At 42.4% G+C, this 15,245-nt stretch overlaps 1 protein-coding gene across 2 annotated transcripts in view; it reads left to right on the top strand.

Moving 5' to 3' along the window:
- Positions 1-15,245, top strand: part of GALNTL6 (polypeptide N-acetylgalactosaminyltransferase like 6) — a 948,073-nt gene that overhangs the window by 885,066 nt on the left and 47,762 nt on the right. For both annotated transcript variants that reach the window (XM_024194141.1, XM_024194132.1), the window contains one exon: positions 8,243-8,350. In XM_024194141.1, coding sequence (XP_024049909.1) covers positions 8,243-8,350 — 108 coding nt within the window. The remainder of the gene's footprint in view (positions 1-8,242; positions 8,351-15,245) is intronic.

The raw sequence follows: 15,245 nt of genomic DNA on the forward strand, positions 1-15,245 counted from the left end.
GGAAAGGAGGGCGCAGAAGCCGAAAGACAATGGCTTACCATGGCTGCATGCAAGCCGAATTCTGTTGCCCGGACCTGCATCTGTGATCTCTAGCAGCAAAGCCACAGGCACTCAATATTAAGAGGCAAAATGCGACCTTGCACAGAAATCATATGTGCTATGTAATGTGAATAGTGTTGGTCACCGTGAAAGAGTATAAGCATTGTTCTGCAAAATGTATCTTTTTAAAAAATTCTCTCCTTTTTTTCCCTCCCTCCAGCACCTGCAAATTCTTCAAGCTTCCCTCCTCCATCCCGAAGGCTATCACAGATAAGACGTCGGAAGAAGAAGACGCGAGACGACATGTTCACAGAAATCATGGAATCCACCCGCAGTGACAGAGCTCATCTGAATGAGTGCAAGGACACGGTTTCAAAGTATAGGAAAGAAGCCAGTGAACGTGAGGACAGGAGGGACCAACGTGAGGACAGGAGGGACCAACCTGAGGAGAGGAGAGACGCTCGAGATGAGAGGTGGCGGCAGGAAGATCAGAGGAGTCGGGATGCAACGCTGGGGCTGCTGCGTGAGCAAACAGACATGGTCCGGCGTCTGGTGGAGCTTCAGGAATGGCAGCAGGATAACAGAGTGCCGCTACAGCCCCTGTATAACCCCCCTCCCCCCTCACCATGTTCCATAGCCTCCTCACCCAGACGTGTAAGAACGCGGGGGGGGGGAGGCTCCGTACACCTTCCCATTCCACCCCAGTGGACAGCCCAAGCAAAAGGCTGTCATTTTTTTAACCATTTTTTAATGGCCTTTTCCTTCCCTCCTCCCAAACCCCACCCGGGTTCCCTCCCTCTTTTTATAATCTATGAATAAAGAATAAATGATTTTTAAACGATAGTGACTTTATTTGGTTTGAAAGCAAGCTGGGGGAAGGGGGAGGGTGGGTTCCTTACAGAGAATGAGTCAATAAAGGGGGCGGGTTTTCATGAAGGAGAAACAAACAGAAATTTCACACTGTAGCTTGGCCAGTCATGAAACTGGTTTTCAAAGCTTCTCTGATGCACACTGCTTCCTGGTGTGCTCTTCTAATCGCCCTGGTGTCTGGCTGCGCGTAATCAGCAGCCAGGCGATTTGCCTCAGCCTCCCACCCTGCCATAAAGGTCTCCCCCTTACTTTCACAGAGATTGTGGAGCACACAGCAAGCAGAAATAACAATAGGGAGATTTCTTTGGCTGAGGTCAGAGCGAGTCAGTAGCGATCGCCAGCGACCTTTTAAACGGCCAAATGCACATTCTACCACCATTCTGCACTTGCTCAGCCTGTAGTTAAACAACTCCTGACTCCTGTCCAGGCTGCCTGTGTATGGCTTCATGAGCCATGGCATTAAGGGGTAGGCTGGGTCCCCAAGAATAACTATTGGCATTTCAACATCCCCAACAGTTATTTTCTGGTCCGGGAAGTAAGTCCCTTGCTGCAGCCGTTTAAACAGATTAGTGTTCCTGAAGACGCGAGCATCATGAACCCTTCCCGGCCAGCCCGCGTTGATGTTGGTGAAACGTCCCTTGTGATCCACAAGTGCTTGCAGCACCATTGAAAAGTACCCCTTGCGGTTTATGTACTGGCTACCCTGGTGCTCCAGTGCCAAGATAGGGATATGGGTTCCATCTATCGCCCCACCACAGTTAGGGAATCCCATTGCAGCAAAGCCATCCACTATGACCTGCACGTTTCCCAGAGTCACTACCTTTCGTAGCAGCACCTCAATGATTGCTTTGGCTACTTGCATCACAGCAGCCCCCACAGTAGAACTCCACGAGAACGCGCGAGGTGTTTACAGTGTTCATGACTGCTGTCTGGAGCTGAGCGGGCTCCATGCTTGCCGTGGTATGGAGTCTGCAGTGTTCACCCAGGAAAAAAGGCGCGAAATGGTTGTCTGCCGTCCATTGCTTTCATGCAGGGAGGGAGGGAGGGAGGGGTGAGGCTGTACCCAGAACCACCTGCGACAATGTTTTTTGTCCCATCAGGCACTGGGATCTCAACCCAGAATTCCAATGGGCAGGGGAGACTGCGGGAACTATGGGATAGCTATGTGATAGCTACCCACAGTGCAACGCTCCAGAAATCGACGCTAGCCCCGGTACATGGACGCACACCGCCGAATTAATGTGCTTAGTGTGGCCGCATACAATCGAATTTATACAATCTGTTTCCCAAATTCGAATTATCTAAATTCGGATTAATCCCGTAGTGTAGACGTACCCTAACAAACTCGTTCTCTTGCATTTTCCAATTCACATCTCCAAGCCCTTGAGTCCCTTCCTTTATATGTATTTGTACTACAGTAGCACCTAGAGACTCCAACCAAAACTCTGGCCCCATTGTGCTAGGCACTGTACTTACACATAGCAGATAGTCCCTGTACTGAATTGCTTACAATCTACATAGACAAGATAAAGAGTGGGAGGTGAGGCACGAGGAAGTTAAGGGACTTGCCCAAGTTTCTCAAAGGATATGGCAGAGCCAGGAAATGAACCCATATAACTAAGGCCCAGACCAGTGCCTTAACCACTAGACCACTGCATCCTCTCTTTTCAAGCTTGCCTTTATGCCTTTCTCTTTGACCCTCTCTATGAAGTGTTCTGTAATGTTCTATAGGAAGGAGCTGATAAACTATAATTTAGTGCAGTGTTTCCCAAATGGTAGGAGCCAACTCACCCATGGATGATAGGAAGGTTCGGGATGGGTTGCCACATCCAGGTCCAGAGTACCCCATCACTGGGCCCTAGGCAAACACACTTCTACCAGGGTGCAGGGGAGGGTTGAAAGTGAGCCCATTCCACGTTCAGCCCTCAGTGGCAGCTCCTGTCCTGCAGGACTGGGCCTAGCTCCCATTCCAGGCCTTGCAACCTGGTGCATGGGGTCACAGTACCAGATTTGGCCTGGCTGGAACACTCCCCTCCCTGCCTCTCCCCACCAGGGGCTTCCCTCTGCATCAACCTGGATTAGGGTTGCAGTGCCAGAGTGGAGGGTGCATATATGTAATGGCAGGTTGCTAAAAAGAGACAATGCTGTTGGTGAGTCAACTTAGTAAAAAGTTTGGGAACCACTGCATCATAAAATACTCCTGTTCTGAGCTTTCTAAATTAAATTGACTTGTTTTGTTGCGGGGGGAGGGTGTTATCTTGGCTACGGATCACATTCATTGCTATTATAAGAGACATTAGAGATCTTGAGAATTTTATTGTTTGCTAGTTAGGCAAACAGAGACATCAACATTGTGACAGCATTTGGGAGCTCCACGCCATCAGAATTCCTTTTCTGGTGCACTAGAGGTCTGCAATATTTAACAGAAGATTTCAAGTTGTTTCTCCAATTTCTCACAGCATTTAGCACAGGTGACATAAAAATGCACATTCTAAAGACAAGGTTCCCAGCACTGATCTTCCCAAGAAAAATATAAAAATTCCTTTAGTCATTCTGAAGCTAAAAGATAAACAGGAACAGCTGCTAAATGTCCTGCAAGCCAGCTTGAGATTCATTCCAATTATGCTACAAAATGTACCTCAGGTGCAGCACAGCACTTTCAAATTAAGTTTTATATCTATCAAATACAAGCCTAACATGAAGTGTTATTTCCTCCCAATTGTTATTGCCTCAGTGTATCTGATAGCCTTTTCCTAATTCTTTTTCTTTTATTTTCTTTTTTATTGATCTCCTACAGCATCAAGAAGATGCAATATATGTGTACTTCAACACTCATTACATATGTTACAGTAATAAAGCACCTAGATAGGTTTCTGCTTCCTCACATTATGTACATGCTCTGTGAAAGGGAGCTGACCTTCCACTGAGTTTATCTGCTAGGCTGTCATCTTTTCCAAGGACCAGACTTATTCCTTTTATTGTCTTCCCATGCCCTAGAAACATTGTCACAATAAAAATTAACAGTAATTGTAAATGAGTGGTTTCCTCCCGGGCACTACCTTGTGGCCTCAGGGCAGCCCCTCGCCTCAGTTTCCCTCTTGGTTAACCCAAAGGACTCCACTTCAGGCTCTTACTTAACCAATACTGCTCCTGGAAACTAGTTGATTACAAAAACCTTGTGAAAATAGTCTAACAAAAGTCCCAAAACATAGTTCATATCACCCCATGCACATGGTCCTTGATCTCACCGTACCCCAGTGTCTTCCATCACAAATTAGGCTCCTATCTGTCCTCTTCCATCCCTTTGCCAGGACGACCACTCCAACCCTTCCTTCTAGGGCACAAGCCTGCCTTTCCCAGTGGGAAGTCCTGCAGCCTCTCTGCTGGGAGCATCCTTACCAGGGGAGCATTCCTCACTTCCCTTGGTCCCCTCGCTGTTTCTCTGGGTCCAGCTCTTCAGCAAGGAGATGTCAGTGGGTAAGCCCCTCCTCTGCTCCCCCTTCCTTCAGTCCTCTCTGGCCCTTGTCTCCATCTTAGACCCAGCAGGAACCTCCCTCTGCTGCTCCCCCTAACTTCAGCCCTCTCCAACCCTGGCTCAGAGACACCAGCTGGCAAACTCCTCTTGCTCCTCTCCTACCTTCAGCCATCTCCCAGGAGCCACCTTCTGTCTCTGGCCACTCTCTTCTCCCGTCTGATTCAGTTCTGGTTTGACTCCTGACTGACCTTTTATAGACCCCCAGGTGCTGCCCCAAACTTTGAATTGGCCAAGCTGGGATCATCTGGACTGAAACAGGAGAGCCGAGCCCAGTTTCATCTGGGGCCAGCTACTCTATTACAGTAATAAATAATATTAAACTTACTTGTATAGTGCCTTCGGTATGCTGGGTTATTTGCAGTCAGCTATAGTCCCTACTCCAAAGAGCTTACAGTTTGACAAGATGACATACAACCAAAGGATTGTCAGGAAGGGGAATAATGGAACATGAAGGAGTGGTGAAGTTAACCACATCTTGTTAGTTTCATTATTTCTTTATGGATTTTTGTATGTTTGTGCACTGTTTTTCAGTAAGTTAGGAGAGTTGAGAATGCGTGGGCAAGGGTTTAAGGGCCTTGAGGAAGATGTTTTAAGAAAGGGCTTGTAGGAGGAGAACTGCAAGCAAGGTGAACTGGCGAGCCGCCTCAGAGTGAAAACCTGTCAGTTTTAACTATTGTTTTTTCAGACTTTTGTGAGCAGTCATGAAGCTGACAAGAATCAGGTCACTTTTTTATTTTCTGCTGTAGCTGGAAAAAACCAGACACAACAGCCAGCAGGCAGTAGAGAAGATCTGGAAAATGAAAAAAGGTTTGGTGAGATGGATTCAGACATGACAAACAGGGGAGTTGTAGAGTAGTGGAAATATTTCCATTTCAGTAGCCAGAAAGTTGAGGAAGGAGTTGAATAGCAGAGAGAGAGCTAGAGCTGCAGTTGAGTAAAAGAGAACCCTCATCTTCATAGCAACCGGGAGGCTACAGGATAGGAGGTGAGAATAGAGAGGGAATGCGCCTTCTCTGTTCTAAAAGTAATTATTTTCAGTGGGTGGGGCTTCTCATTTATCAGGCACATGCTAGCTGGAAGCTGGTAGAAAAGATGGTGCCCCTGAACACCATCCAGGGACAGCACTGTGGTGGTAACTATTCCCTTACTCAGCTGCTGTACACAATCTGTGTTCCCCATTGCAGAGTTCACCCTACCCAGCAAAATCACCATTATCCTATACCTTGGCTCTACATGTCTACATAGACTTTCACTTTTCCTGTTACTGTCCTAACTTAAGGTGATCATGATGCTGAGATGATCAGCATGCACTATTGCTGGGTTCTCTATTTGTCTCATTAGTCTGCCAGCACTAATTTGTTGTACATTTTGGTCTTGTATGAATTTGAATGCATGCTGTTGTGTGCACTGTAGGGCTGGGGACGTTTTACTTAGACTTCCTCTGAGCACTTTTGCAATCTGCTCTCTGGGAGAAATGTATAGAGTAGCCAAAGGGTATAACAACAGGTGTCTTAACTATGCTCCCTTTTCTGATGATGTACGCTACATATTCCCGTTGTTAACTATCTGGTTTCCACACATCCCACACTGTTTTTTCAGTGAAAACATAACAGCTCTGGGGTAAATTCCTGACTCTACTAAAATCAATGACAAAATTCCCATGAACATTGGTAGGGCCAACATTTCACTGCTGTTGTCTATGTATTGTGTTCTACTTTTCCCTAGACCACAAGCACATTTTGCCCTCTGCCTCATGTGTACAGAACACACTGATGGCAGAGACTGGGCCCTTTGCATGTGGATATGCATATGCAGAGACTGAACCTTGCAACATGGAAGCTCTGACAAGATTCTGGGAGATGTTGCATCATGTCTTTATTTTTACTCTGATATTAATTATATTATGTCTTATCTTTCACGCATCCTTACTGAGTTCTTCATTGTCTCCAGAGCGAGATCCCTCCAGATGTTTATGAAGTATACTATTGCAGCTTCCACACAGTGTCAATACAGACCATACTGTGAGAGTGACCGTGCTTGACTTCTCAGTGAAGCTAGGTGTCTTTATACACTTTCCTAGTTGATTACAGAATGCAGATGCTGCAGAGTAGTGTTTAGGGAATAGGAGAACTCTTAAAAGGTCAAGTTCTTCTACTCTAGAACTTTTCCAAAAGTTTGACTATTTCCCTAAAATAATCTACCATGAAAGTGTGTGTGCGCGCGCGTGTGCGGGGGGGGGAGGGTTAATGGAAATTTTGCACTATACAGAAACAGTTTTTCTAACTAACCTAGATAACAAAAGAATCTTACTCACAAATCTTCAAACCTCCAAGAACTGAATAAATCAGTATTACTCTGTGGCTGCTGTTCTCTGTCTGAAAGACTCTGCTTTTCTTCTTGCTAATGGTTTCCTCTTTCTCTTTCTGCACATGGGGGTGGTTTGCTTGCTGATGATCTCACAGTTTGGAAGCTGAAAAAGCTGAGACTGCAAGTGCTCTGTACAGAACTAGTGCAGAATAGTGGGTGTTCTGCTTACAGAACAATTTGCAGACTCAGGGAGCTAAGAAAGTTGTTTTGCCGGGGTTATGAAAAGCAAAGTGATTTTCCTACTTGACATATTCAGCAGACTACTGCATGATTGTGGTAGTCCCAGCACAAGGTCTACAGGTGCATTTTGAACTCTTACAGTGTGATTAGTTTTAAAATCTATTTATATGTTCTGCTATCCTATTTACTGTTGTCTTTGATGCTCCCACTGACTTATTAGTAGAAAGTCAAAATACACTCTTTAAAATCAGTATGTTTATCCTACAAGTATGTTGATCCATTTTGCCAACCTACTATCTTAGCGGTCTGTTTAGCTGACAAACTGAAGTACACCAGTTCTCATGTCACCGAAGTCCATAAGGTCACATCTTATCAGAGTTGCTGGGCTGGTTAGTTTCCACTGTGACTATTGCATGATTCACAGTCTTCCTCTCTGACAGAAACATCTGTTAAAAACAAGCAACAGTGAAGCCCTTGTGAAGAGTGAAATTGCTCATCGCTCATCATACTGTAGCACATGCATCTGTGGCCTGATTTTCAGAGATGCTGTGCACTTACGCTTCCACTAATTTCGACTGGACTTGTGGTTGCTCAGCACTTATGTAAATCGGGCCCTTAAACATTGAAAATGAATATTCCAGTTGACGCACTTTCTTTCAATATATAAGAAGCTTGCACTAAAAATGACACATAAGTGACTTATGCCACTTTCTGGATATATATGAATTTGGGTAGATAATCTATTTTGATATTTCTGTTTCATTTTTTCTTTAGAAAAGTACATCCTAGTAAAGAACCAAGCCTTGTACTGATTATATACTATAGATTGTAGGCCAAGGGTCCTGAGTTTAACTTCTAAATTATCACCTGACTTGTAGATTTAACCGTATATGGCCAATATGAGACCACTTTTGAAAATTTGGCCCTATTGGAATTAAGAATGTAATTAGTAAATTTAATTAAGAATATTAAGAATTTGGAAATTCTTGGATAAAGAAATCTTGTTTATGTTGTAAAAAGCATTGTTGGTAGACGCAGTAGCTACTATTGTTTATCGTTTGTGCTGTTCTTTTTTTAATGTGATCTCTTTGTAGTGAGACCCTACATATCAAAACATGGATTTTCCCTCATCTTTCATTCCTAGCCATTCAGAATGAAATAGGACTGTCACAAAGAGGGATCAGTGCAGAATGATTTAGGATTTTATCTTCTCTGCTGGCATTCAGTTGTCACTGTTTGTTTCCTTCTCAGGTTTGGATGTGTGGAGGTGGCATGTTTGATGTTCCATGTTCTAGAGTTGGACACATTTACAGGAAGTATGTCCCTTATAAAGTTCCATCTGGAACCAGCCTGGCACGAGTGAGTAGCTGCTAATTGAAATTTTCCGTCTTTAAGTTGTCAGTCCCTTTACTCCTTGTGGGTCGATTTCTTTATTTAGAATAAAACAATCACATTCTCAATTTCTCTGACTGAATATATAATGTGCTATTACTTTTGTAACAGCGACCTTCTAAAGGCAAGGCTTCCAAGAACAAAACAGTGCTCAGTAAAAAATAAAGTTAGAGGCTTCAGAACAGAGGCATATTACTTTCACATTCATTCAAAAGAATATATGAATTACATGAAGCACAGGATTGCCTTTTACACACTCACTGTGATTGTCAGTCATGGTTTTATAAGCAAAATCTGACAAATCACTGGGAATTTGAATGGTTGATTTTTTGGCAGAATTTTGATCAGTCAGCAAATTAATCCAGCAGCCTACATCTTGCGAAAGGAATATTCTTTGGAACAAAAGAATTGATCAGCAGTGATTTAAGTGACTGGTTACAACCTCTTTAAGGAACATGACCACCTTCTGACCATAAGAGAGAAGGGAACCATGAGATCACAATAATCTTTCAAAGAGATTAAACATCTCTATATCCATGAGGTTTTCCTTCTCTAGAGGAAATGGACCTATGAAAACTATAAGTTTCTTGAGAGAAATGAGGAGCTTGTTCAAGGAATGTCAAAAATAGGAAACTAAGGGCTGTGACTTCCAGGCAAAATATTAGTATTTATTAATCCTTAATCTTAATCTTTTCTATTTTAAATCTTACTAGATGGTTCATTTTTATTTCCCTTTTTAGAACATAAAATGGCATAAATATTGGTGTTTGCCCATCACCATAGGAAACATCTTATGAATCATATTTTTTCTTAATAGTGAAAATATGTATGAATCAAAAATATGTCTCTTGCTTTGAGGAGGAGAAGCTCTTGACTTCTGTGCTGCAGGACTACACTCACTATAATGATTCCACAGCCTAGCAGACCATAAGCCTAATAAGAGAGACAAGAAAATGAATTCTACCCTATTTGCTAACTGCATCCAGTCAAGTTGCCTTTCAGCTAGTTAAAGTGCGAGAGAAAGCGCTGCCCTGGAAGAGCACGCATGCTGGCAGTAAGCACAGCAAGTGGGAGCTGTAATATATGATGCAATAAGGAGCATGAGTGAGTTGGTAAAGTAGTGTACAAATAAGCCAGAGCCACTGTAATCTAGAGTAAATGCTTTGAACGTACTGGAGGAAATGCTGTTAAATCTATGCCTCCACTAAGAATAATTCCGTCTTGTCCATTCTCTCAGTTTTTCCAGGAAGGTGACTTTCCAGAAGTCCTTTTCACATTGTAGTGACCTGTCTCTTGCTATTGGAACCCAAAGAGAAGTTAGACAAACACCTTAAAACAGGAGATTTGAACATGAGTTTCCTTCCTCCCTATTGCACTAAAACAGAATAGAATATTTGGATGGCTAGAATGCTCTCTACTCTACGTTAGTTGTAGCGGTGGAATGCCATCCTTTCTATCTGAGATATTATCATATGGCTCATTTCAACAGTTAATTAGCTTCTGCAAAACCTCTGCAGCCATGGTGGCTAATCTGGATTCATTAGGCAAAATAGTCCTTTCCTCTGCCTTTCTGTTTGTAATAAGGTAGCTATGAAATATTACATTAAAGTTCTCCATATCATGCAGAATGGAGTCCCTGCCCATGCACAGGATGATTGCCTGGCATCATTCAGAACTGATAAGCGTGTTGTGGGGAAAGAGCTGGTGCCCTAATGGGGAACATCCCATCCTTCCTGTTTGACTAATGGATCCTAATACATTGCTTGATATTTAGGGGAACCTCTCAGTAGGCATTTGTTTGAAGGGGAATTTGAGTCATTAAGCTTCCAGGCTTACTTGTAGTAGGTTATCCTAAAAAGTACTGCGGCTCTTAGGATGTAATGTTAAGTTGAGTCAAGGACACCTAGAACATATGGATAGGCCTACTCCCTTTTTAGCATTCATATCAATCTAAATAATTAGATAATCTGTCAATCAAGGAAGAGCATTCGGCCCCTGATCCAGCAAAGCACTTCAGCATGGGCATAAGTTTATCCCCATTGACTGATCCAAGTCCAAAAGATAAACAAAGGTTTGGGGAGGCAGTCCAAAACTAAAGCGGTTATCGAGGTCATATATAGTCCTTTAATGAACAAGGAAGCCCCACCTTACTGAGCTAGTCTCCCTATGATTCTGACTCAACTGCCTCATATGAAGTTATTAACTAAGTGGGCACACACCTAGATGATCTGGATGCTGCAGGTGTTTTTGTGTGTGTTTTGTTTTTCCTTCAGACACTTCATTTAAAACTGCTCTCCAGTTCAAGATCATGTGAGATTGTTCTCACAGTTCATGGCAATTGCATCTGTATTTTCCCCACAGTGGTTGAGCAAGGTCACCCACTCCCAGCTCCCCACTCCCAAGCCATTGCCTTTCTGGATGGAGACCTGTGCCCCTTAACCTTTTAACTGGGGTATTCCCAGGGTGCACAGTTCTCTGCCTTCACTGATAGGTTGCCCAAGGACATCTGCTTCCTTTCTCTTCCGAGACTGATAACAGAGTGATTGTCAATAGTTATGTTACCTCACAGCACTTGCTATGCAAGCCTACTTTATTCTTAAGGTAAAAAGCATAACAGAGAAAACATATTAAAAACAATTAAAAAAACCTGCACAGTTTATAATAAACTTACTAGAATTAACCCCATGGATTCTAGCAGGCCCAGTTTTTCCAACCCTACCCTAAGGACTTGGGCCCTCTGTGGACCAGAGGTCCTGTCCATTTGCTAGGTCAGAAAGGAGCCCTGACCCAATTTAAAGCAAGACTATTTATCAAAAAACCCTTTCTTTGTCTGTCAGTCTCTGGAGAGTCCAGTTTGAACTAGTACGTGTGCACCAGTGGCTCCTCTGGAGATGTTATAACCTGAGTGAATTGGTCTAGTCATCATCCACCCCCCCTTCCCCCAGCTCTCCTATTTACCTTTTCCATGGAAATACATAGAATTCCACAAAAATGTTTTCAATGCAACAAACTCCAAATATGTTAAAACTAATTCAATAAGGTTTAACTTATTCAATAAAGTTCATTCAGGATATTGTAGGAAATTGTAGGAAATTATCAGTTTGTCACATCTCCCTCCCACAGAAGTAGGTATAACTAGGGTGCTGACTGGCAACCTAGGGGAACTCATTGACTTATTGCCTAGACGGGTTTTTTCCCTGGATGGCAGATGCTGGAGGCACAGTACACACAGGCATAGCCCTGACCCACTATGCTGCAGTGAAAAGCCTTGACCCACTAGGCTGTGAAAGCCTCCCAGTGCAAGTATTGCATAGGACAGCCATAGGCTTCCCAACAAAAGCATCTCTCAAGCATCAGCATGGAGGACATGCAGACTGGAGCTTGAGGGGAAAAGGGGGCTTGTCAGAGCCATGTTGCATGTTATTACATGACTTCTGGGCAGGTGTATAGGCAGCACTGCCATAAATAAAGCTGCTCAAAACTCAGAATTTCCATTTCATGGGAAGCTTCAATGTTTCAAAAGTTGTTTCATTTCCAAATCAAAATGAAAACAATTTTTTAAATTTCCCATGAAACCAAATTTCCAAAAAAAATTGGTTTTGGAAAATGTCAAACTGTCAAACCGTTCATTAAAAAAAACAAAAAGGACACTCTGTTCTAGAAAATAAGATAAGAGGTTTCAATCAGTATTAACTAGCAGTTGCCACTAATGATTTTAAAAATAAAATATCAGCTGTTCTCCAAGAGTTTTAAAAGAGCTGTCTGAGGAGCTCACTGGACCGTTAATGTTGATTTCTCAATAAGTCTTGGAGCACTGAGGAAGTTCCAGAAAACTGGAAGAAAGCTAATGTTTTGCTTATTTTTAAAAAGAGTAAATGGAATGATCTGGTAATTATAGGCCAGCCAGTCTAACACTGATCCCAAGCAAGATAATGGAGAGGCTGATACAGGACTTGATTAATAAAGAATTAAAGGAAGGTAATGTAATTAATGCAAATCAACGGATCCTGTCAAACTAACTTGAAATCTTTTTTTGATTTGATTACAAGTTTGATTGATAAAGGTAATAGTGTTGATATAATAGACTTCGAATTCTATAAGGCATTTGACTTGGTACCACATGATATTTTGATTAAAAACTAGAACAAAATAAAATTAACATGACACACATTGTATAGGTTAAAAACTGGCTGATAAGTCTCAAAATGTAATTGTAAATAATGAATCATAATCAAGCAGGTGTGTTTCCCTTGGGGTCCACAGAGAATGGTTCTTGGCCCTACACTTTTTGGCATTTTTATCAATGACCTGGAAGACAACAAAAAAATCATCCTCGATAAAGTTTCACGCGCCGCTGCTCCCCCTCCCTCCCAGGCTTGAGGAGAAGCGGCGCCGGCGCCGCGGCCACTCGGAGTCTCCCCCTCCCTCCTAGGCTTGAGAGCCTGGGGGGGGAGGAGGCAGGGAAGGGGCGGAGTTGAGGCGGGGCCGGGGTTGGGGTAATTAAAAAACGGGGGGTGGGGGCGGCCAAAATTGTTTTTGCCTTGGGCGGCAAAAATCCTAGAGCCGGCCCTGGGTTTAAAACAAACACAAGCAAGCACTTCTTCACACAACATACAATCAACCTGTGAAACTCATTGCCAGGAGATGTTGTAAGGGCCAAAACTATAATTGGGTTAAAAAAATAATTAGATAAATTCATGGAGGATAGGTCCAACAATGGCTATTAGCCAAGTTGGTCATGAATGCAACCTCATGCTCTGGGTGTTCCTAAACCTCCAACTACCAGAAGCTGGGACTGGATGACAGGGGAAGGATCACTTGATAATTGCTCTGACACATCTGGCCGCTGTCAGAAGACAAGATACTGAGCTAGCAGGACCATTGGTCTGATCCAGCATGTCCATTCTTATGTTCTTTCAAAAACTGGCATGAGGATCACAGTCTCTACTATACAACAACAGGCCTATCAAAATCCCATCCATTCTGGGCAGTAAGGACTGTAAACAATCACTAGTGTATCATACTATACACCTTAGTATGTATCACGGTGTCATTTGTCTTCTTTCTTAGGATCACATTTCACACATTCTGACACTATCAATCAAGCCCTGCAAGGCCTAGACATACTTTTTTTGCTGAATCATGGTCTATAAACTAGGAAATGTCCATGTAAAAAATATTTTACCAATGTGGCACTGAATGTTTTCAAAAAGTGAGCAAAACAAACTGAAAAAATAAATGCCACATTTATAAAGCAGACTCTGACAAACAAAATAAGAGAGAACTACTAAATCAAAAAGACTTTTTTGTAGATGCCTCAGGATACTGCTGCCTGCCAAACACAGTCAGGTCCCAATTTACTGGTAATTGCACATAGAGCAAGATTAATGGGTGTACATATATTAACAGTGATTCCACTTCCTAAGGAAGCACAAACTGATTATCATTCATTCCAAACCCTACTATCTTAGCACAAAATCACAGCTACTAATAACTATTTTTGTCTGATTGTTTTATGTGAAATAATTTTCAGTAAAAGAAGTCTTGAAACCTCGTACAAGACACTGCCCCAATATAGAAGTTCTGGATTCTTATGCTACATTATTTTAACTACTTTGGTATTCAGGACCGTTGCTCCATTTTTATGCATTCTAGCTAAGCCATCAGCTCCTAGACAGTTATCTGGTAAAACAGATTTTAAAATAAGATCAGCAATTTCTTATAGGTACATTCCAGTTTATTAGACAGGTTTTGTAAACTCCATATTAATAGATTTTTTTCTTCATGATTCCCTAAACAACATAAGAGTTCTGTCAATAAAAACTCGCCGTTCCATGACCTTAGAATTTCAATACATGCCTACAGCAATCTTTTTCATTTGCAAACATTTTAAATCAGACTTTTAGCACCTTCTCCAGAGAATTAGACTAGTGTAGGTCTTTCTGAACTAGGTATTGGCAAACCCAGTGAAAGTCAATTTTAGATGTTAACCCAAAAATGTGGTGAATCCTAGCCTTAACTTGAATTCCACCCTGCATTCTAGGAGTTGGGATCCAAGAAAACCATTTGGGGGGGAAAAAAAAGAGCCCAGTGATCCTCTGACCCAGCAGGCACAGCATGATGTCATTTGCCTCATTACACTATGTTGCTGAATTGGAACTTGCAAGAGTTTGGGTTCAGTTCAAGAGGCAGGAATTAAGGTGGGTTCAGATTCCCAGCTGAACCACTTGCTCAGCCTTTTTCTGTGGCTTTAAAGGGCTCTATAGACCAAGATACTGTAGGCATACCATCTTGTGCTGTGATTCCCAAATACAGAGCATTAGGCATGATGATTTTTTTTTTCTAGCTGTGAACAATGTTTGGGGTTTGCTGAAAACAGCACTTGAACATTTTTGTCAGTTTCCAACCATGTTATAGGACAAAGTAGAATCAGTGAGTTAGACGAAGCAAGTCCGTAAAGTTACATTATCCATTGACCTCAATGCAAACTGACAGATGGCTCCTTTTGTATTTTTTTAAAGCAGGCTTCACAAAAGAGACTGAGGCAGCTCCTTTGTAAGGTGACAGCACAGGTAGCTTTGCAGTCACTCAGTCCTTTAGCACAGCAAGCAGCAATAGACTTCAATTGTGATCCAGCAGTCACCATAAATGACAGAAACATCAGCTTGGAATGCGCAGGTCATTTGGGGCATTATCCTCTTGCAGTAACACAATTATATACATCATAAGAATACACTTTTCCCTCTTAAGTTCCCCTCTCAGTCATTATAACACCTCTTATAACATTTAGACGTGTTTATAAGTCCATAGTCAAAATTAATTAATAGCTGAATCAAAGTCTCAACCCAGGAGCCAATTGTTT

This window comes from Terrapene carolina, unplaced genomic scaffold (assembly GCF_002925995.2).
Source record: "Terrapene carolina triunguis isolate 2854851 unplaced genomic scaffold, T_m_triunguis-2.0 Scaffold66, whole genome shotgun sequence".
Classification (NCBI taxonomy): domain Eukaryota; kingdom Metazoa; phylum Chordata; order Testudines; family Emydidae; genus Terrapene; species Terrapene triunguis.